This window comes from Pezoporus occidentalis, unplaced genomic scaffold (genome assembly GCF_034315485.1).
Source record: "Pezoporus occidentalis ecotype Australia unplaced genomic scaffold, CSIRO_AGI_Poc_V1 ctg108, whole genome shotgun sequence".
Lineage (NCBI taxonomy): Eukaryota > Metazoa > Chordata > Aves > Psittaciformes > Psittacidae > Pezoporus > Pezoporus occidentalis.
In genome coordinates this window covers 240324-265104 of record NW_026912865.1, presented here as the reverse complement: position 1 = coordinate 265104, position 24781 = coordinate 240324, and the positions used below count along the sequence as shown (strand labels likewise).

The 24781-nt window shown below is 38.1% G+C and overlaps 1 protein-coding gene across 1 annotated transcript in view; it reads right to left on the bottom strand.

Moving 5' to 3' along the window:
- NUBPL (NUBP iron-sulfur cluster assembly factor, mitochondrial) overlaps window positions 1–24781 on the bottom strand; it is an 86711-nt gene that overhangs the window by 22958 nt on the left and 38972 nt on the right. Inside the window, exon 7 of the mRNA XM_062622975.1 lies at window positions 10652–10745. Coding sequence (XP_062478959.1) covers window positions 10652–10745 — 94 coding nt within the window. The remainder of the gene's footprint in view (window positions 1–10651; window positions 10746–24781) is intronic.

The following is a 24781-nucleotide window of genomic DNA, read 5'->3' as shown; positions in this document are numbered from 1 at the left end:
GACATGGCTCCAGGTTTCCTGATAATTAGTTTTTCCAAGCATATAAAACAGCTAGAATCTAATCTTTGTCAACGATTAGAATCTAAAGTAAGCCTCAAGGTTACTATCCTATGTTACCCTGTATCACTTCTTGATTAATACAGCCTTCAAAACCAATACAGACATTATAATATGCCACATCACTTCATCTTCTGGCATATGCTCGGGGGTTTCAATTCTTCAAAATTTGCATCAAGTATCTGCTCATTCTCATCCCTGTTTCAGAAAAGTTCAAGGTAAAGGAGGACTTTACTAGTCAGTTGATTAGCTCTGGTTTCACAGTGACCAACCAGTTTCCAAAGTATCTGTTACAAAAGCATCTCTGCAGAGCCATGTTAAGCCAGCGTCGCATAAGACATTTATGGCAAACTTCACACTAACAGCAATTACAATTTTAGATGCATGAGACAGAGTTTCTTACTGAACCTGCAGTTCCCAACCATACATGGCAAAGAAGTGTGTAGGTTTCAGAGGCACACAACGCTGGCATTGCTGGCACAGGCAGGAGCACTGGGAGCCTTGGTGTGCCAAGAGCACTCCCATCTCTGGCAGTGCTGGGAGAGAGAGACCCGTCCCTCACACCAGCCCCATGCCATCCCCTGCCTGCCTGGTGGCATCCTGCCTGCTGACAACCAGCCATTTCCAAATACTGCCTGACAGTGTGTTTGAATGTTTTCAACCAGCACTCTTAACCTCTAATTTGTGAGAGAAAAATACAATTTGGCACCCCCATCCTGAGAAGCTGCCAATCTCTGCCTTACATAATATTAGACACAAGTCCAAAAACTGAACGGCATATGCAATGTACTAAGCAAACGCAACTTTCCTATTGTTCACTAAAACTCTGGCATTCAAACAATTTGCTGGTTTTCCCCAGTGAACCTTTTGCCAAGAGCATCATGAAGAACAACACAGAAGCCTTGCAGTTACATGCAAGTCACCTTAGCTCCCTTTTTTACTATGCATATGGTTACACTTTGCAGCTAACATTGAAATGTAGGACTAATTCCATAAAATGAATGCACCCTTTCCTAAAAGTACAGTCCACAAATAAGCAATTGAGAGTCAAAGTCCTGGGGTTTTCTGCATATTTGTAAAACAAAGGTTTTCCAATACTTAGGAAAAATGCTTATTACTGCTTTCTTTTCAAACAAATTTGGAAATCAGTGTCTTATGCGTATACACTCATGTTAGCTCTTAACACTTTAGTTTACACTCCTCTCTGAAGATGCTGGCTCAGCGTTCCCTGAATCTTCAGGCAGAAGCTAATATGCAGTCAACAAAACTGAAGTCTGTATTTTTTTTTAAGAATCCAGTAATTGGCATGGCATAAAGAACAATGAAAACACCCACTAGACCCACAAGAAGCATATCCAAGAAATATTTTTGACTAACAAATTCTCATCCAAAGGGAAAAAGCTAAAATGTCGAAAAGACCCAATGGCATCTTGAAGAGGTTAGGCTGCCGCAAACACCAACTCCCTGTACAAGAAACTGGCTTCTGAAATACATGAGTTAAAATTATGCTCGTGGACAACTTGCATGTCTTCTTCCACAGAATGAAAGCCAACATGCTCAAGTAGTTGCTGCTCAGGGTGTAATAGGTGTACCTCTCCTATTTTCCTTTCACTCTGAGCTTGATTACAGACAAAATTTATTCACAGCCAGGTTGTGCTGACTTACACCAACGCCCATTAAAATAAGTACCTTTTTCTTTTTCTTTGGTGCAACTGCTAGTCCAGCAAACCCAACCTGAAGTTCAAGAATTCAAATTATTACCAGCATTATTTCCTTCACTAGCAGCTGAATATGGGCAATGAGACTTTTCATGGTACTCTCCTCCCCAGATAAGTTTGCATTTGTTTAATTCAGCAAATGATTCAAATGATGAGCAAGTAAGAACACAGCCCATACTTTCTTTGGTATCATGGCTCTACATGGTTAACAGGCATATCAAAGAGTCAAAAGTTATTTTGATCAATAAAATAATGAAATACGATTGAATTCATGTGCATGGTATGCCTCTTGAAGCAATACACACAATGTTTACACAAGCCTCTGTCTGAATGAGCAAATGAAGACTGACAAATTGAACAGAGAAGCTGCAGAAACTATAATGCCATCACACAGCACATTAAAACATACTACAAATTCTGTCTGCAGCCGTGCACAGAAGAGTGATTTTTGTGCCTTGAGCACAGTAAGATGTCTAAGCTAAGTACATTTAGGCTTAGCTGACATATCAACTTCGTTCATTCATTCCATTTATTTCTGTAACTCCACTGTATTCTAGATGACAAAAGAAGCTGATGCATGTTGCATTAGTAAAAACTGTACTAACTATATAATAGCACACATAATATGTAGAAACAAAACTAACAGCAGCCTATAACACTGATGTTTGCCTTTCCTTTTTAACCCCAGGTCCTTAATCCTCAGTAAGAGAGGAGTGTGCCTACACAGCACACTGGCACTCATCCTTCTGGTGGATTGGTGTTTGGGAAATTACAAGCGCTGAAACAGCCCATAATTTCTGTGAATAGTAAATTCACTTATATTCACTTTATCATTAAGGTTTACATTAGATGCTCTGGGTTACAAGGCGTAAGGTGGAATCTAGCCAAACCTTAACTATAGTCAATTTCCACCCAAGCGATAAACGGGCAGGTCTAATAGGCAGCAGTTTAGAAGGTATACCTTAAGATAAAAAGAATCCCTCTAACATATTCTTTTTTCCCTCCAGTGTCTTCAAAGGTAGACTTCAGAACCAGGATTCATGGATCTCATCCAGATTAAGAACCCTCTCAAACATAAGTATTACACCGTGTTTTCTATAACCCTGATTCTTATTAACTTAGCAAATAATACTACCTTAAAACCTGCGGAGTGAGATGTAACTGACCAGACAGACTGACAAACACCATTCTGGAGGATGAAGACAGAAGAATATCTCACGTTTTTTGAATAACTGCATCCACTGACAGGTGCTAAACACTCTTGAAGGCCTCACTGCAGCTGTGGATGGCCTGAGACCACACCACTCATGGCTTTTTTACAACTTTTGCTACCTTTTCCATAACATCCATTTCAAACTTCTAGCCAAGACTTTCAAGTTATGAATAGCCTGGTGGATCTCCATCTTCCTATTGTGGATCTCTTCAGAGTCCCTCTCACCTACTGCTAAATTTCTTGTTACCTCATGTAAAATGTGCGTGCAATTACAGATACAGCTTGCACTTGAAGATGCTCAAAAGATCTTGCAAGAACAAAGATTTCTGTCTTTGCTAGGATTGCAGCTAGTGATGATTACAGATACATTAATATTTAAAAAATTGTCCATCTCCTTGGATAAACCTTGTAAAGAAGTTCCTTTAGCTTTTGAGCTTAAAAGAACCACTAGTGTGATTTTCCCTTAAGGTATAAGACGCATTCCCAACCTCAGAACTGTCCCAGGGGCAGTATCCTCGCTGTGTTACACCTCAAGCCTGCTTGCTACCTCCTTGTTGGAGGAGTCTTTGAACAACTGCTCAGATACTGTATGTTTCCAACAGCCACGCATCCTCTTCTGCCCATGAACTAGTGGTTAATTAAGAGACTGGGACACTACCGCTTTGCCCACATGAAAAGAGGACGTAAATCTTAGAGCAAGCTTCTTCCTTCTGGCTAGAGGAACTGCCAGTGAATCCACTGAGCTAAGGAATATCACAAGCTGAATACAGCTGTCACCCTGAAGTTAAACTGCCCTCATCTAACTGATCAGTAAGTGTTATCCATTTCACACTAGATCACATGGAGAAGGATGTGGAAAAATAACTGTCACTATGTTAAAATGTCACACTAATACAATTTACGATGCAATATTTATTTAGCAAAGTGAAAACACTGAAAACATTTGTAATAACATCTGTGAACAAGCATTATTTGCGAAGTATAGGCATAAAAGTTACTCCCTCACAGGCGTGCTGCCACTTTACACTTTTCCTTGGCTAATCTGAATTAGCATTTTTTCACTCTACTCCATTCCACCTCCTGCTTTCAAGGGCATTTGCCAGTCATGCTCAGATTATAATGAGCATTGTACTAGGCAAGAGCAAAGTCCAAACAGTCTCTTTTGATGAATACGTTTTTTGCAAATGAAAGGTCCTAAAGTAAAGAGGAGAACTGAGTGAGAGTGATGCTACTACAGGAAAAAGACCACATTCAATTCACTTCCCCCCCCACCCCCTCCCACCCCAGAGATGGGGGTATTAAGAGGCAGATTTAAGCATTTATTATCTCATAATAAATAGCTAGAGGAGAGAATGCAATATGGATTTCTCTCATCTTTTGCAACTGTCAGCTGAACACTATGCTCATTTATTCCTCCTATCCAGAATAACTGGTGTAAAAAACCCACAAGGCAACTGCAGCTAATCTAGTACTTAACATACCCTTAGCCACTGTTGCCATACCTTGGAGAACCTCAGCTTTCAAAGCCTCTAAACTTCACAGCTTTCTTTACCAAATACCTGAAAATTGGTTTTTAGGAATGATAAAATATAAAGAACCTGCACATAATATACTGTAACTTCAGCTTGGACAGGCAGTGTGTCTTAAATCAATCTCCATGAGCCAAGAGTTAAATTTAAACTTATATTGAGTGTGATGCATTAATGTGTAAATTCATACTGTATTTTGATCTTGAAATTAAGTTTACAGAGTCTACCGAGTCTGACACTTCATAATGAAGTATCAGGAGTGTCCAAAGCTAAGATAACCATGAGGATGATTTCCATTTGTCAGCTACATTTTTCCTGACAACAGAAGCAAAACTATTTCAGCATACAAATTATATTTGCATTAACACAAAGAACTGTTTTAAAATCCCCACTGGTGTGACTAAGGTTTTTGGGTTGTTTTTTTTTTTTTTGCTTTTCAATCTATCCTAAACCTATGGCCCTTGCTTTCCTGCAATTATATAAAATATCAAAATAGAGCACGAAAGAAAGAGTAAATGTACATGGAAGTCTGATATTACAAATATTTGCCATTCAAAAATAGATCAAGTAAAATCTACTACTACCCAGATGACTTCCATAAAATATCTTCAAAAATTAACTGTAGAAACTAATTATGCACCTCTTCCACAAAAGAAGAAAGCAAGCTCAGAAATGGAGAGAAACATTGTATGAGGATGTTAAACTAAAGGGAAAGAAGATCAGATGCCTTGCAACTGTGATTTGCATCAAAGTAGGAAATATTCAACAAGGGGCAAACAGACACTCACACAAAGAGCAATGACAGAATACAGATACACCTCTAATCTTTTAACTGTGTGCTACACACAACTTGTACTGCAGCATTGGGTTTGGGTTTTTTTTGATCACTTCTCTTCAGAAAAGATGAGACTAGTACTGTATGTACTCAGCTTGCAATTCCACAAGATTATAAAGACACCTTTATCTCACTAATCACATATTTTTTTCCATGATAATTCCTTCATAATTTTATAATACATCAACAATATTTTAGTTTTAAAAATCTTATTTGAAATTCTCAAATTCTCTGCTGTTTTTAATGCTTATTTATGAATGATAGTCTAATCATCACCTGGAATTTCCTGTTCTTATACATTATTTTATGTTGAGGCAGGATCCAGTTGTCTTAAGTCCCCCACAGTTGTGCGTAAGCCTACCCCCTGGTCTGTGTGACACTGACATAAATATGAGTAAATAGTTTGGTTCACCAGTTTGGTATGTCACATTTCATTCAGAGTTTAAAATGCCAAGTGTCTTCAAGTTGGTGGCATCCTTTTACTCTTTCCTCTTCAATGTACATGTCTGAATAGAAGTCAGACTTTCAATACTTAATCAGTAAAGAGAGAAATACACTTTTCGTTTTTATCTAAACCTATCTGTCAGAACACTGTCATCAAAAGAAACCCTTTTAATTACAATTCTTTGAAAATTCGTATTTGAAGTAACAAAAACTGCTTCAGCAAATATTTCAGCCTTACCTGCAAAAGACATTCAGGAGATAATTAAGAGCTACATACTGGTGAAAGACGGGTGACTCCGTTCTAAAAGGTGACAAAAAGTCATTCCCTGTATGACTAGCAATGGAAGTGCCTCTGCTTTTATAGAACTTGAGAGAAACATAAACTAGCATTCACATCCCTTCCACTTCACTTATCTTGAAGAAATTCTTTTCTGATTCTTATTAAAAGACTTTTTAGAGCTTATTATTATAAAGCTATAAATAATGCATGTTTTGTGGGGAAAAAAAGAGTTATTTCCAAAAGGCAGGAAAATTAAGACACTGAAAAAAAACACAAAGCCCTTTACCTTTAGATCTCCTGTATAAACACAGTTCAGGCCAATGCCTGCTGCTACAATTATTAGAAGATTGTTCGGTAAGACGTGAAATTATCTGGTTGTCTCAGTCTGCTCAGTCCCACTAGACAGGTGTATATTTCTAATGGTTTTTACTGCCATGGCATCTTGATATCCAAAGAAAAGAGCAGTATGACAAAGTTTAGCAAATAAAACAATTCCAGTATTAACCTGGAGCTGGTTCTGTCAATTGAAACAGTGTCAGTCTCTAGAGCTGTTTAGCTGTCATGCTTCACTAATGTAGCCTTCACTTCAACATTAATAAAGAAGGGGCAGTAGACAGCCTAATTTATTTAAGTCAGCCCCCCCAATACAGCCTTCCCATGAAGAAGAAACAGTTGTACAAGGCTCTAAGACTGCCTCTCAACAGAGATGCCCTTGCAGCTGTCCACAGCCTTCAAATTCCAAAGGGAGAAAATGATAAATCTTTCCCCAGATCTTTAGGAGGCTAATCCTCCACCTCCAATTTTATTAATTTGATTTATGGTTCCTTTACCCAATCGAACAAATACACACATTTATATTCCTGAATTTAGCAACTAGGTAATGCAAAAGAATCACAAGCCTTACTCTTCATAGTACCTGCAGTTCACACTGTATCTCGATATCAAACATCATAACATCATCTCAAATCCCTTGTGCTTTAAAAGCTGAAAAACATCTAAGGACACTTCAACTTTCCCAAGTATGCATGTTCAATACACGATAAAGAACCTACTTCTACACATCTTATCCTGAAGATGAAACAGAAGAACAAAGTAGACATGAAGAACTAGAACTAAATACTAATGAAGAAACAACAGACCATAAACAAAGCCTTCTTCTCCAGATTGACTGCAGTTTTCTATCTGGAAAGCAGACTTACATCTGAAAAGAGAAGTGGTGGTTGAGCAGAAATATGTATCACATTTTCAAGCTACTATATAATTTCTCACCTACTAGTTTGTTGAGGAATGACTGCAACATGAGAAAAGCTACAGATGATTAAAGAACAATATACTAAACAAGATGCATCTCCTTGTAAGGTGACTAAAAATAATACAATAAAAAAATGGAAGTCTCAGTAGTTTCCTTTTTCATTTTCTTTTAAAGAAGGAAAAGTACCCACACAAAACTGTCACTCCAGCAAGACTGATATTCTCTTTAATGACAACCAGAATTATAAGACATAGAATCATACAATCAACTAGGTTGGAAACATATTTTGTTGTTTGCTTTTACCCATTAGTTATTGCTCTAATCTCTTTCTGACTCAAGAAAGTTAGGGTACCTGTGATGCAGAATAAAAGTCCTCTAAAATTAAAACTCAATGACGTTTCACACATCCTCTCTGTCCTTCTTTTATTGTCAGATACTGCAATGCTGCAGTTTTTCATGCCCAATCAGGGCAAAGCTGCCCCTCCAAAAAAACATCTTTACCAGTGTTCTTTCTCACACTCACAGAAAAATCATTAAGTGGCTGGCAAAAAAATGTGTGCAGGTTTTGTAAATTTATTTAGAGGCAGAATAAAAATCTTCTATACCGTCTATCCCTAGGAAGCCACAGATAAATAATGAAGAAACCATAATGCAAATACTGTATCTCACATATGCATGCATGCAAATCAAAGTACAACTTTCATGCAAACTAGATAATGCACTTCTAAATAATATGCAACTAAAATGCACATGCTGTCTAGGAGGAGAAAGAAATAAAATTATGCCACCAATATCAAAGGATAAAGAAAAGAACAAGAAAACTGGAGAGGGAACAGAATGGCAAAACACCAAGTATTTTCTGTAAAAAAAAGAGAACACAAAGCTTAGAAACATGAATTGCAAATGAAGATGGAGCCCACAAAACCAGCAGAATTCTGCAGACTGCTCCAAAGACATCATCGTGGAAATCTGTAAAACTGTCTTCTGTACCCCTGAAAGGAACAAGGTGAAGAAAATAAAAAGCATGCTAAACAAGGCCATGGACTGTCAAAGAGACAGAAACCAAGTAACAAGAATAAAAGAAAGCACAGTTCAAGCTCTAACACACAAAAAGAAGCTCTTCCACTGACAATGTAAAACACCCATAATACACAACAGAGAAAATTCTTTGTAAGTCACTAAAATTCATTGAGCCAGTAATAATACAGGGAATTACAAATGTTATCAGGCCTTGTCTGCTGTGTTTGTCTTCATCAAAAGCACAATACACTTTTGGTTTTTTTTAAATTGCAAGAGTTGACCTCAACCTGCTCAACAAAACCAATTAATGTGAAAGACAAACGTAAAGTGCTACTAGCACTCCTAATGTTATGGAGTTAGGACTGATGAAGTAATAAGCTGACCAAGTAACTGTGGTAACAATGTGAAGCCATTTCAAAATTCAAATCAAAACCCTGTTTTCAGTCAGGAAGTTGTAAAAGCGCATACTCGCACAAAAAATGTCAGAAAATCCATGAATCATGGTTTGCTTTATGTCATATGCTCCAGGTCACAGATAAACTAAGGTGCTAGAAGCTTCCCCTTCTTATGGGAAAAAAAAAAGTCATTAAATCCTTCATCACAGCTCTGATCTGCTCTCTTCCACCATGCAACACGACCACAGACACCAGAGAGAATCTTCCATGGCCATTAACAATTTTGGGGCAATAGGGTTATGGCTGAGTTAGCATGTGCCTTAAATTTTTTAACATATAAAACTCGAGTGTGAAGTTTTTCTGAACATCTGATCATGGAAGATCATGAGATTCCACCATGTGGCCTTAGTACTAAGTTTAACAATTTGTCAAAAGTTTTGGCTTGTAGATAAATAAGTAACTGTGGTTATCATGTATGACTGAGCTGAGACATGACTGTTGAGGAAAAGATACAAGGTGCTGCCTGATTGTTTAAGGGCTCCTTTCATTCCCGTGGACTTCACTGCGCTGTAACAGTGGTGATGGTTTTGCTGTGAAACTGAGATGTACATTTTAAGTTTCATTAGTTCTAGTCCATTTATATATGGGCATGTCTATAATGCCTACCAGTCTTTCTATCTATATCCATAGCTAACTATTCTATCCTATCCTATTAACTTTTACAGATGCACAACTCCTTATTCACTAAACTTACCAGGCAACCTGGTAAGAGTTCTACATGCAAGTAAAATAGTTTGACAAATGTAATATTTAGTGACTTAAACTCATTCATTACTGTCATCAAAGTTCAGAAGAAAGGAGTGTCAGGGGGAACAAGAGCTTGCCTGTGCACATGCCTAGTCTGCAATCAGAAAAGAGTAAGAGCAGTTGAAGATGATACCAGTTTGGGTTTGTACCAACATATTTATGTGCTATCACCAGAAAGTGGAGCAAACTGTCTCACTGATTCCTTAATAATTCAGAATCACAGAACTGCTGCTTAAAAAAGGCCTCTAGAGGTCATGTACAGGATACACTAGAAAGGGCCAGCCAGGGCTTTGTCTAGTACAATCTGGACAACTGCCAAGGATGGAGATCTCACATACATTTTGGGTAACATGTTCCAGCACCGCACTATCCTCCTGGTGAAGAGCCACAGCAATTACTGAATTATTCCTGGAACTGTAAGGATTGCTTTGTCTCTTTTACCACTGAGTTCCTAGCACTGATTATGTTGGCTATTGACAACTGCTTCTGTTGAAGTATGTCAGACAGGTAATAAACCATTACATCTCATGAGACACTCAGGATTCTTTCAGAAGCAGTATTTCTGACTCCTGCTGAAACCAATGAGATTAGAGGGCAGCCTACATAGCTCAAGATTAAGAAGTTTAAATCCCCTACAAGAAGTACAAGAACACAAGAAGAAAAAGAATGCACTAGTGTATTACAGTGCTGCATAGCTTATCTGAATAAAAAGTGTGCATTAACAACACTGTCAGCTTCCCCAATTAAAAAACAATCATGAAGACAAACTGCTTTATTAGCTTTACTATGCAGTGGATACAGACAAAATATTTTCTGCTACAAACCTTGCCAGTATTTGGCATGACTGCCTTTCCATCAAGAGTATTCCCATATTTCTCAATCTTTTTGCAAGTTAGCTTAAAACAAAGTAATACAGTCATAAATGCTAATGTTAAAAATCATTGATAGCATTTTTCATCACCATACAACTGACAAAACAGTTTCTTAGCGTGTTAGCAAGAAATTAAAAGTATTTTTGAACAGCATTTTAAAATAAGATCTCTCTAAAGCTACCAGACTTAATAATTTCAAATCTCTGAAACAGTCAAGCAAAACATGTACCTGCAACTGGAATATTCTGTGAGACTGACAGCTGTACATCTCCAGTCCCAGGTGGCATGTCAATTACTAAATAGTCCAGTTGACCCCAGTCAACCTAGAAGACAACAATAAAAATGCATACTGGAGGTTTGCAATACTTTCACTTAAGGCACTTTATGTTCTATTGCAGTCCTGTTTCCTGTAATGCAAAACACAAATGAACCAAGGACACCCCAAAACAAGGACACCCTTTTAGTCACACTTACAACATATATAAGATCACACAATAAAAAAAGTTTACTGGTTGCTAGGTATGAGAGTGACCATTAAAGATTAGGCTAAAGGTATTAGGTATGAGAATGCTGTGACTCTCCGTTCTTTACTAGGACAGATTTCCAGGAGAGCCAAATAACTCTTTAGACCACTGCGCACTGCAATGAATGTTCTCTTCATGAGAACAGAAATGGTCCTAGGCCTACTCTGTATAATACAAAGCCAAGATATACGAGGTCTTTTGTCTCTGCACTACAGAATTTTTGAAAATCATAACTGCATTAAAAATAAAGACCCACAAATGAGTATGTTCAAATACAGTATGTTTCTAATACATAAGATACAACAGCATGGTCTGCTTTAATACAGGACAATACAAAAGAAGAGAATTTTACTTTCTCTTTTATTTTACACATTCCCTCAGTGTCATTTTAACAGCAAAAACAACTGACATTTTTCCAGTTCCCCAGTTGCTGTCCTGAAGTGTTAGACCCTACCAGGGGAACACTCATTCATTTTCATTCAGTTCCTGTACAGATGACGATCTTCTGGGGAAGAACAAGCAATGTGAATTCCAGACCACAAACCCAGTGCAGCACTCCAATAAGAAATCAAATTTTTCAAGGCAGACTGATGAAGATGGAATATTTCAGAGCACTTATGGGAGAAGGGGGATGGGGAAGGTTAGTTGCAAAATCTAACTTCAGACATTGATATTAGGGACTCTCAGGCACACCTCCCCTTTCTCATTTTTTATACAAAGGGTACAGGAGCACTAAATGGTGCCAAAGACAGTCTTGCTAAACAGGAAATGCTACTTATGTTAACCACAGCAAACACTGCCCTTTTTCATATTTAATATCGATCTGTATTATCTATACTATGTTATTTTATATTATCTGTATTTTGTCAACAAAAGTAACACAATACCTAGAAGATTTCTAAAAGTAATTGGCATTCATAATCATATTAAGACAAAGAAAACCCAGATAAAGATTACATATATGCACCAAAATGTATGCACAGGGTAGAGAAGACAGTTTATCTACAAAAGAAATCTGTTTTTTTACTTTGTTTTTCTTTGCTAATCTTGCTTAGTTATAAAGCAAGATAAATGCCGGTGCTGGGGAATGCCTTCTTTTCTCATGAAAGTCACTTGGCTCACTTGAAGGCATCAACTTTAAATTTCTGCATTTCTTAATTAAAAATTAATCATTATAAAGGTGATAAACTGAAATTATAGATATTAGAAAGTAGTAGTTTACAACGTGAGTCAAGTTCCTTACAGATTCACAAATAAACACACAGATCCTCTATAAATAACTGCATAAAACTCAATATGCAAAATCGAATTCTTCACAATAATCACAGCCATTTTGAAACACTACAGTATAGAGAGGTTTACTTTTTTAAAAGTATTAACTCAAAATACCTTTTTCACCCTATCTCCTTATAAAGGCTGATCCTGACATCATTTGTTAAATCCAAGTTTACAAGTCCAGTAATCATATTCTTGTTTTTTTTAGTTTTCAGACCTTTGCTCCATAAGCAAAAATTCACGTCCTTTTAGGTATAGCACAGCCTCATGGGAGTAGAATCACAGAATCATAGAAGAGTTAGGATTGGAAAGGACCTTAAGATCACCAAGCTCCAACCCCCCTGCCATGGGCAGGGACACCTCACACTAAACCATATCACCCAAGGCTTTGTCCAACCTGGTCTTAAACACTGCCAGGGATGGAGCATTCACAACCTCCCTGGGCAACCTATTCCAGTGCCTCACCACCCTCACAGTAAAGAACTTCTTCCTTATATCCAATCTAAACTTCCCCTGTTTAAGTTTTAACCCATTATCCCTTGTCCTATCACTACAGTCTCTAATGAAGAGTCCCTCCCCAGCATCCCTATAGGCCCCCTTCAGATACTGGAAGGCTGCTATAAGGTCTCCACGCAGCCTTCTCTTCTCCAGGCTGAAGAAGAGAGTAGTACAAGACAAACCAAATCCCACCCTTATTAGAGGTAATTTGTATTAAAAAAAGTATGTACACTGGGGTTTTCTTCCCATATTTAAAAGCTGTCTGGTTTTGCATACACACGCTGGCCCTAACTTTAAGTTAGCTCCTTCGTGGAGCAAGGTGACTTTCTGGTCCTGTCCTGTAACTTTTCTTTTCACTGTTACAAGAGGTTCTGCTCCTCCAACTTCTTCCAGCATTAGTCTCCTGCATTAAGCTCCATGTGATCCTCTTACCTAGAAAACACTACAGTTCCCTGAAGAAAACATCTAGCCGTACCCCAACACTATGTGGAACACTAATGGAGAAGACCTTGAACACCAGTGCTCAAAGCCTTTCTCAGATGTTCAGTTTTGAGGGGCAGCACAAAGCAGTTGCTGCTTGTCTAAGCTGAGGCAGCTGCCTTGGTAAAACTGTCTCCATGTAGAAATTTTAAAGTAAAAGAGCATGTGTATAAATAGCTTTACTGCTTCACAAAACAACTGTTGCTCAAGAAGTTACTTCGAAAATTTACCACATGTAGAAGAATGGAAGAATGGGTACAGAAATCAGTGGGCACCAGAACTTCCTGCCTCAAGCTTCCTTAGTAAGTGACCCCATAAAAACAAAAATAACTTCTAACATGAACTTCCTGGATTGCCCTATGAGTAATGATTCTTATTAAAGTTATAAACCTCCGAAAACAGACATTAATAATGGAATCTTAAGCACATGGTGAATCTCATGGTAAATCTCATTGCTAGGCAACAGGAAAAATACTCTTAATGGAGCAATTAAATTATAACGCTTTATTTAATTTATGGCATTGAAACCATCTTATTTCATGTATTTTGTTCAAATTCATGCATTGAAAAAGAAAAAAAAAAAGAAATGAGGTGTCTTTATCAAATTAACTGTGCTCCATTATAATGCTTTTAAATCTAGCACAGAAAAATGGAGAAGCTACACCATCCCAGCACCAGTGGAGAGGATGTGCTGCTGCTGTGCACTGCAGGAGGAGGACACGCTTTGTCACAGAAGTTCAGAAAAGGCAACAGTGCAGATGCCTCCAGACACCTCTCTGTGTTATGTAACTGCTGTGGCACTGAACTGGTGAGAATCAGTTAGCAAAAGTAGATTGGAAAACCACTCCTTATTAGAACCAACCTTGCTTTTCATTTTGGTTGGAGTCAGTTATCCTCACAATTTCACCCTCTTTCTTTTCATTAGTAATTCAAGGTGAGATTGGAGAGCTGCACCACCATGACATAGCTATAATCGCTGAAAAGACGTGAACTAGTGATTTTGCCCAGTAGTGAGCAGTGTCCTCAAGATATAGATTTGCTCAGCCAACTCTGCACCTCATATGATTTCTCTCTGTAGACTTCCCCTTACTCTCTTCTGTTCTGCAAGAAGATGATGATGAACACTATGGAGTTCAGCTGCTCTTCACTAACACAGAAGCAGTATGACAGTCTTTTATTAAACAAGTTACTGAATGTAATTGGAAGGTATATTGATTTGTTGTAGAAACGTACGCACCTAATGAGAGAAGAAATTCTAGGTCTGTGACAAAATTTCAGCAAAGGATTAAAAAAAAAGAGGGGAAAGACATTTTTAATTAAATTCTGAACTGGAACATACAATCAGAGGAGTGGCTTTCTGAAACCTACTATTGACATCCATTCAACAGTATTAGAATGGGACTTATAATCAGGCAGTGATATAAAACACCAATTTGAATGCAAATCCTGTTTATATGCAACAATTTACCAAATCAGAACCGCTAGTCCTCATGTTCTCAATCAGTTCTGAGAAGTGTGCCTGTATGCAAATGTGGATGCATACAAGTAAATGAGCTCCGATTAACAGCACATTACAGTAAATGAGTTCCCTTTGCAAGCAATAAGTGGACAGTGGCTACAAAAGCCTGGCTTATAGCATCTGAAATCTGTCAGCACCTTTGCATGTACAAAAGTGTTAATATCTTTGCCCCTCTAACATATACAGTGTGTACAACATTTTAAACCATGGAAATGTAATTGCACTTTCCTTAAGTATAGCATTCATCTTTTTTAAAAAAGGTTTAACTTGACATTTATTGTTAAGCAATGTAATTAAGTGCCATGTGCTTCTGTGTATTTTCCCTTGTTCAGAAACACCACAAATGCTTCCATGTAAATTCAGCAATCACTCTGTTTACGTGACAATTCATAATCAAAATACCAGATATCCATTAAGTAAGGGTTCCAAATAGCAAGTTAAACCTGAAGCAGAGTACAGAGGTACAGAGGGCATTTCTATTGACAAATGAAGCCTGAATATCCACTGTACATGAGGCAGAAATGACAGAATATTAGCACAGAAGAGGGATTTCTACTTGTGGTTTTGAAGTAATCCTGGTGTTTGGTAAATAACAGAAGACATTATTTATTTGTTCTTATTAAGAGGAATACACGCAGAGTTTCAATCAAGCAGCACTGCAGGTGCAGACTTGGCAGCAGTCAGGCAGATTCTGAACACCAGTATCAGGAAAGTACCAAGAGCTACATTGCAGGCAGCTTAAGGCCTACTCCTGCTAGATCCCAGCTCCTCCTAACTACTTTGTTGTGTATACAAATGATTTAATACATGCAAACAGCAGAACAAAATAAAGGTAAGAAATGCTGTTGTTAATGAATATGTATAGAACTGTTTACATACATTTATATGTTAGTAGAAGACAAATATTTTAAAATATTTCCTTGAAAAATTACTTAAAGATTCTGCTTAAGCGTACATAGATATCAGGAGCAAATAAGTAGTTTCATGATGTAAGAAAACAGATAATTTAGGAACAGCATAATGAAGTATGGCATTTTAATTTAAAAATATTTTCAGTTATTTCCACAAATATTTTATATAGAAGACATTCCCCAGACATAAACGAGAAGATTTCCATTCCCTACAAAACTTTCTCTCTGGTAGTGAAATAGATACACCACAGCATGATATTCCACAGTGCTTAATACAACTCTTCTTTCTGAATACAGCCTAATACAACGCTTTCAGAACAAGGACATCTGCCCCTTTGACTTGTTCTCTGATGCTTAAGCAATCTCACAGCCTTGCATCTAAGCATGAAAAACAGATGCACTGCAATGGTTCAAATTCCCTTGAAGGTATTTCTGAGAAGCTTGATCTGCCAAGTTCAGAGAGAAACTGAGGTGAAGAACAGTTTGCTCCAAAGGTTTCCATAAAGAGAAGGGAATTTTCCTGTTTTTTCTCAATATAGGTTAAAAGTAGCTTTTAGAAATAACTGCCTAGGAAGAAAGCCAGGGTCCTGTTCAATTAAACAACCAGAAACAGAAACTGGACTTCTACTCCTCCCTGACGGCTTTTAATAGTATGAAGAACTTAAAGCAAATGCAGTAGCCTGAAGTTTCCATTACCTTAATTTATATAACCTACAAAACTACACAACTCCCAGAAGACAACAATAAAGAGGTTATTCTCTATGGGGCATTCCAGGAGATGGAGGAAAGGCACTCAACACTGGGCTCCTACTCACCTTCAGAAAGCTCATTCAATGTTATGTCATCCCAAAGAAAAGATGGCATATGGCTGTGCAGCAGCCTGGCAGGTTTTCAAGAGTCAGAGGACAGTCTCTGGGAATGACTGAAAAGGAATAGTTCTGCGCAATTCCCCACACAAGTGCTGAAGACCGTATCAGAGCTATTGCATATAAAAGACTTCCACTACATTCAAGTTGTTACTACAAGGAGCTTTGATGAGCTGAGATTCCCATTTCTCAGGGATTCAAAATAGTTATTCTTTAAAAGATGACAGTTGGAGAAGCAAACTTCTATTACGCAGTCAGTCTTGAGACTGATCTTTGATTTGCGGCCTTCTATCCTTGACCCACAAACAGTCTGCACTACATATTTGTAGAAATATTTCTTCAGAAATACACCTTTTTTTTTTTTGTTCTATGATACAGAGCTGTCTATAGTTCATCTGACATCTGGAAAACAAATATGAAATGAGGTAAGCTCCCACCCCTATGTCTTTTAGCAATAAAATTAAGCACAAAAGTAAAATAATATAAAGGTAAATGAATCAGAGGAAAGTAGGCTAGCATCAGATTAGCTAATTCAACTAATCACCAGGGTGATGCAGCTATGTTAAGCACATCATCTAAACTGTAAATTCTCTTTGAGCTCTCCCTACTACTGCACAGAAGGGCAAAACCACTGTTTAGCTATCAAACCCAAGAACACATTTTTAAGGAAGTAGTATCAGGACCCAATTTATATGTGCTGCCTGATTCAGATTTTTCCCACAATAACAGAAGGAAATATTACAAATGTTGACAACAAATATCAAAAGGGAGAAGCTTATTAAGCCCACTCACTGCATTTTTAGACTGTATTTCTGTAATGCTGTTAAAATGTGAATGCTTAAGCTATACAATTGAAAGCAATGTTCCTATTTCTCTTCACAAGTTATTTAACTTCCTTAAGCATCAGTTCATATTCCAGTATAATAAGAAAATTAGTAAATTCCTTATTGGGGTACAAACAGACTAGTATAGGCATCATTTATGCCCATCATAGACACACTGATTTTAAATTAGTGCTTAAACTTAGATTAAAAAGGTCAGAAAATTATTTCTTCAGTATAATGCACAATGCTTTTCTGTACACAAAAGGGAACTTCTAGAGGCCAGTCTAGGGTCTTCAGTAAAAGGATTACAGAAGAAAATAACATGATAGATGTTATTCAAGCCACTTAAAATGCTGCTGAAGAAAACCCTCAATATTTCCATAAATCATGCAATATAAAAACTGGAATAGAATCAATTAGATGGAGACCACTGAATAGAGGCCAAAAGACAGTAAATCTCAATATAGGGCTTGGGTTTTCGCCTGGTGAGATGTTATCAGATCTCAAAGTAGCTTTGAGGTGAAACATTAATAAAACGTTATTTTACTTTTTTAAAAATAACCTGGTTTTCACACATACGGACAAAAACATATCCTTACAAGCTTTCCATACTTAAAATTCAAAAGCATATCCTCCCCAGCCACTAAACTGAAAATAGTCTACCCTTGCTAATGAAACCCGAATTGGAGAGTCTGCTTGAATTACTCTGGAGCACAACAATCAATATTCACAACAAGAAGCCATAATAAAGCTGCACAAAATACAGAACTTTTCAATTCCACAGGACAATTCAAGAGGATGAGAGAGTGTGAAAAAAGAACCTGAGAGAGAGTATGTGCTACAGCCAGCAGAGCAGATCACTGATTTGCTGCGATTCTTGACCATGAGACTATGACTGTGAAGCTAGCATACCTTCTCTGGTAAAAGAACTGCCTTTAGGTCACAAAGGAGTAACGTACAAAGAGTCCTTACAAAGAGTGGAACACAGAAAGAGCATTAAAGACACAGACAAGATGTGAAAATGAAAATAAATACAATTTTAAAATTGCACACATTTTGCAGCTGCATACACAAAATTCCCATGATTTAAAGATGTGCTGAATATCTTATTCCTAAAGTAGAGCATTTAATATGAATGAGACAACTGATAATCTCTGTAAGCATCACATACAGATGGCCAAAATAATTGCTGTGCCCACAGAACCAGGCTTTTGCATTCACCAGTGCCCTCAGTAATGAATCTGCAATAATACGTTAAAAGTGCTACCTGTATTTTAACCCTATGTAAATAATTTGCTGAAGGTGCTAATACTATGTGTTTCAGGGACATTCAGTGATTGCTGCCAAGCAAGGGACAGTCTTCATATTTTCATTTGCTTCCTAGATTTTTATTTAGCTCCAGTTCTTACTTAAAGGTTTTTTTTCAGGGGAAAAAAAACAAACCAAACCCAATTGTTTACATCTACCACCCACTTTAGATGCACAATAGAAGAAGAATCTTCTGATGGAGGAAAATACTGTAAGAGGAGACACATGTACTGCAACTTCATAAATAGTATGGAAAAGTGGGAGCTTTTCTTGGGGGGAAGGGGGGAGGAAAAAGTCACATAAATCTCTGCTACCTTAAGCACAATTACTTTATGTTTGTGTCAATCACTTGGTATGTGAGAAATAATCACTTTCTACAAAGAATACAGATACAAAAGCTGCTGCTATTCTTGGATATCTGCAGTTATTTTCTGTGAGGAAAAGAGATATGGAAGGATGGTATGAGTAGATGATCAGTCTGTCAGCTTCCAGAACACAACCTGGATTATTTAAAAGAACAAACTCTATGCAATCAGTTTAAACATATGTTAATTCAATATTAAGTTTTAAAAGCTGCTTATATAGTTATATTCCTAGTATATTTACTAAAGTACAATTAGTGTGCAATGCTAAATAAAAATACCAGTGTTCAGGGGTAGGGAGATTCCACTTTTGTTTTGGTCAAAAAGATGAAAAAGAAATGGTGAGAAATGAAGGAAAATACAAAAAAAAAACCAACAAAACCAAACAAAAAAACAAACCTAAAAAAGCAGCTTTGCAGAGCTCCACCTACACATTCAGAAGAAACCCTAAAAATTCTCCCAAAGACCTTGTTTGGACCAGAAGCCCACTTGGGATCCATTAATTACACACATATTTGTGAGAAAGGAGCAAGTCTTACATGCCAAATCTAACAGGCATGCTTTAACTGCACCTACCAGTAATAACACTGAATCTAACACAAAGCTGAGCACTTGCAGCCATTAAATAAAATTAAAAGCCTGGGGTTTTGCTGACAAAGCTGCAGCTGCTTAATATCATAATTAGACATACAAGTGAAACTCTATGAATTGGAAGATATGTGTTTCAATTTCTCAGCCAGGTGGTATTTAACTAGGCCACTGTACAACCAAGAATGCAAAAGCCATAGAAGCAACTAGGACCCTACATAAACCCAGTAGCCGGAGGATTCACCTGGAAGGATGAAACTTCAGATTAACGGAATTTCCTGCATAGCACTGCTCATGCACCACCTTCAGATGTCTAGTTGTGGCCCCAGGAATCTTGCATGCCTTGCTGTAGAGCAGGTGGTTTTAACGGCTGTATATGATTTCACAGTACTCTCCTGGTTAGCAGGAAATACAGCTTAAATCCTAAACCAAGTTTGCAGCTCCCACATCCTGACTGAATGGCTATGGAAACTTGCCAGGTTGTTATTATAAACACAGAATAAACCTGTCAAGTTAAACCAAAGAAAGGTCTTGGCACCTAACGAAGAGACTAGACTTTGGTTCTAAATCTCTGCTACACAGAGCTGTCCAATACAGGCTACAGTTAGGTGCTGAAATACAGGACAAAGAGTGAGACATATCCCATAGGCTTTTCCGAAGCGCCCTCTTGCTCAACATCTTTGGTATTGTTCATTTCCAGCCAGCAAACCTACCAACTTTGACTTACAACATTAATTTCCACTTAATCCACACCAAGCTCTAAACTTCCAAACTCAAAGATACTGCAGCTATCCTGCTATGGCACCACCGAAGAGTCCAAATTACCTGAAGTAACCTCTCAGTACCACTGGGAATGACAAGCAATGTATTCCTCTGTTTCAGGTATGCAGTGGCTTTAGCCTAGGCTTTAGTTTAACTAACCTTTTTAGTTTAACTAACCCTTTTAGTTTAATCCCCTTCCTGCCTGCAGGCAGGCAGGGCACCTACCTCTTAGGCATTGCCACGTTCAGGACAGCAACACCCATGGCCCTTTTTGCATCTAACATACAGCAGTAGAAAGAAAGAACAGATGCCCTTATTAGCAAAGAAGAACAGAGAAAGTAGGACACTGGCATTAGATGACTACTAGTTTTTGGAAGCTTCATTTGGGAAAGAGAACAAATAGTGCCACCTTCTTTTCCTAGTTCGTCTACCACTGGTATTCCTGTTTAGCAAACACTTCAGAACATGCTTAAATCACCACCTCTTTCCAAGAATAAAGCTGGATGCCATTTAGATACAAACTTCTGAACTTTGCTGCTGAGAAACCTTAAACCTCACAACAGTTGCCTTTAAAAGCTCAAGGGAAAGTGAAAAAAAAAAAACCACACCTGTTCTGGCCCCAGCGAAGCCATTTTGAAACACCACAAGCTCTCTTCTGTTTCTTCCTGTCTAGTCAACAAACTCAACAAAACAGTTGCATGTTTTGCCTTTGTTTTGTTTTATGCAAAGGAGGGCAGATACATGCATACCTGTGTGATCTGTGTGAGAGATGAGACTACTGGAAGCAGAGCAAAGAAAACACTCTCACAGCCTGTTTCCACAGCAGCAGTAGCTGCACAGTCATAACCATGACAGCTGAGGAACCAGGCCAAGAAATGTTTGCTGTAAATACATTCTCACTATGTGCTAGGTTTGCCTTTTTTTTTTTCTGCCTTTTTTTTAATCCTCAAAGAGAGCTGAAGTACATTTACCGCAAATGCTGCCAGTTCAGCAGTAACTTGTTGGCTAATGTTTTTGTTTTCTTCTGGCTTTCCTAACACTTCTTCTGTGATTGTCAATTGCTTTCAGAGACTATAATCCCTTTTCATATCAGCTGCTAATGTGAGCCAATAAAGCAACAGGGATCCATATAGATTCTGCTTCCTTCATTAAAGGAATAAAGGCAACAGAACAGGTTTTGTAGCTTCATTTGGAAACAAAAAGAAAAAAGCAAGCCTATACTCATTCAGTCATACCCATCCCAAAACATACAGGAACAGTCAAGTCGATAGGTGATAACACAAACACCCTAACTCCCGTTAAACTGGGGGGCAGAGGGGTGGAAGCAAGGAGCTTTCCATCATCTCCCAAGGAGCTTTCTGTCACTGGCTGCAGTGCATCTCTGGATCTATGTTACTCTTCTCATGTCCAGGAAGTGCAATACGTACATACTGATTGGGACTGGTTAAGGCAGTTCTCTCTGGACAGACAGGTGGTTATAAGCATTTGAGTAAATTAGTGATGACTATACAAATTCCTCTAACAGGCTTTTCTAAACATCAACATCACAACTCAAGCATCATAGAGAAATTAGTCAAGATTTCCATTTATTTCAGCAGGTTCTGGATGAGAAGAAACTAGTTTATTTGTTCTTTAGTCTTAGCAAAATAAATGAAACAAAAGAAAATCAGTATAGTCAATTTTTAAACTAAATTCTTTTGTAAGGTACAAGTGGGTCATCTGTTTAGCTTGCCCTTGAAACAAGTTTCCTTAATTTCTGCAATGCAGGATGCCAATTGACCTTCCTTGCTTTAAATGAAAGCTTATTAAAGATTTAGGGAAAAAAATCTCACAAGCATTCATAGTTATTATTTACTCTCTGCCAGCTGAAGATGCAGTCTTAGTAGCAAACCAAAGTGCAGTCTTAGCAGCAAACCAAAGTGCAGTCTTAGCACTGCAGTTTGACCACTACTTACGTTGTTCCTTTTTCTGAAACCATCTCAACAGCATTCTCTATTTCTAAATAGAAAAAATACATAACCTCAATGACCTTATGTGTACAGATGAAATGTCTGGATTTTTTCATTTCTGTACTTTGGATCACAAAAATTAGAACAGAAAAGCATCCCAACTCCCTAAAGCTGCAACTGCTCTTACTGTTCTGAAGAACAGTGATGGTTCAACCTCCCCACTCCCAACTGTAAAGTAGCAGATGTTAGCCTGAACTAACAATTTCTATGCCCATCTCAGGCTAAGATAACTCAAAACAGGAAAATAAATAAAATAAATATATTTTTAATTGCTGAAAATTTGGCAGATATTTCATTGTAGCGACACCTAGTAAGACTACTGTATTTTAGAATTATGCACTGCAAAGTATAAACACATCTTTGTAGTTCATAATATAAGCACAGCTTTGTTTAGCTCTGTGAAACATAAACTGTAAATATCCTGCTACAGACTATCTGCCTCAATTCCCCAATTACTTGCAGATAAATACATGAATATTGTGAAACACAAGTCAATTTCGAAATTAGCAAAAATTCTCAAATGGATTATGCTGCCAAAATATAAAATACAGAAAGAGGAAAACACTACTAATCTGATTTTAGTTTATACACTTCAAGTACATCTACTCTGTTAATAAACAGATGAGTGTGCACAGACTCTTTAACATGTTTTAAAAGGCAAAAGATGATAATGTTTGAAAAAAAAAAAACAAAATAAAAATACTAAGAGCTATTCATGTTTGCTACAATTTCCCACTGCAGCATCTCACTCCTCTCCTGTCCTGAAAATTTACTGCCATAATGCAAGTTAAATGCCTTCAATGGTAATCTCTTGACAGAGTGCCCTTCCTCAACCAAAAAGTGTTAAAAATAAATTCCAGACTCAAAAATAGTAATAATTAAAAAAAAGCATATGGCTTCGCTGCAGTGCTTTTTCTTAACTTGCTCTAACAATAATAATAATTTTCATCATTGACTCACTATTACTATTCAGGGGATCCTTTCAGTTCATTCAAAATATAGCTGCACAAAAATCAGAGCCATCAACTTGTTATGGTTGTCTTCCTCCTCACCTAGTACATGTCAATCTCTGTTAAATCCCATTTCACTACTCCCTCTCATCCACCAACACACTCTCTCACTGATTTTATACTGATAAAACACAGTTTTTTGTCCACACTAATAATAATTTAATCCTTGAGCAAGCCCCCAATGACATTTACCATGTAAGTGATGAAACACAGCAAAACTGGAACTTCACATGAATTTGCTCAAGTCCTGGATCCAAAGGATAAGAAGTTTTCACTACCCTTAAAATCCAAGGCTTGCACCTATTCTCCCATGACAGTGCCAAAGTGTATGAAGGTAAATAGTACTATTGGGAATGACAAGCGATGTATTCCCACCATCCCAGGTACGCCTAGTCTTTAGCTTGACTTTCCATTCCTGCATGCAGGGCACCTACCTCTTAGGAACTGCAGTGTTCAGCACAGAAATACCCGTGACCCTTTTTGCATCTAACCTACAGCAACTAGAAAGAAACAACAGACTCCTTTGTTAGTGGGGAAAAAGAGAGAAAAAACAAACACAGAATAGCGGCATTGAAATTAAGTACCACCAGTACTGTTGCTTAGGTAACACTTCAAAACATGCTAGCCTTCAAATCCATGTGTCCAGAGTCTGTTCCTGAACTCATCCCTGCCTGCCTTTCTTCCAAAAGATCTGGACATATAAGATTCATTCTACACTTGTAATATCCTACTTGAAGATGACACCAAGCTGTGTGGTTCAGTTGATAAGCTGGAGGGAAGGAATGCCATCCACAGGGACCTTGACACGCTTGTGAGGTGGGCTGATGCCAGCCTCATGAAGTTTAACCATGCCAAGTGCAAGGTCCTACACCTGGGTCAGAGCAATCCCAGGCACAGCTACAGGTTGGGCAGAGAAGAGATTCAGAGCAGCCCTGCAGAGAACAACTTGGGGGTGTTGGTCAACGAGAAACTTAACATGAGCCAGCTTCAGTGTGCACTCGCAGCCCAGAAAGCCAACTGTATCCTGGGCTGCATCAAAAGGAGTGTGACCAGCAGGTCAAAGGAGGTGATACTGCCCCTTTACTCTGCTCTTGTGAGACCTCACCTGGAGTATTGTGTGCAGTTCTGGTGTCCTCAACATAAAAAGGACGTGTAACTGTTGGAACAAGTCCAGAGAAGGGCCACGAGGGTGATCAGGGGACTGGAGCACCTGCAGTGCTCGAGTATGAAGACAGGCTGAGGAACTTGGGGCTGTTCAGCCTGGAGAAGAGAAGGCTGTGTGGAGACCTCAGAGCAGCCTTCCAGTATCTGAAGGGGGCCTATAGGGATGCTGGGGAGGGACTCTTCATTAGGGACTGTAGTGACAGGACAAAGGGTAACGGGTTAAAACTTAAACAGGGGAAGTTTAGATTGGATATAAGGA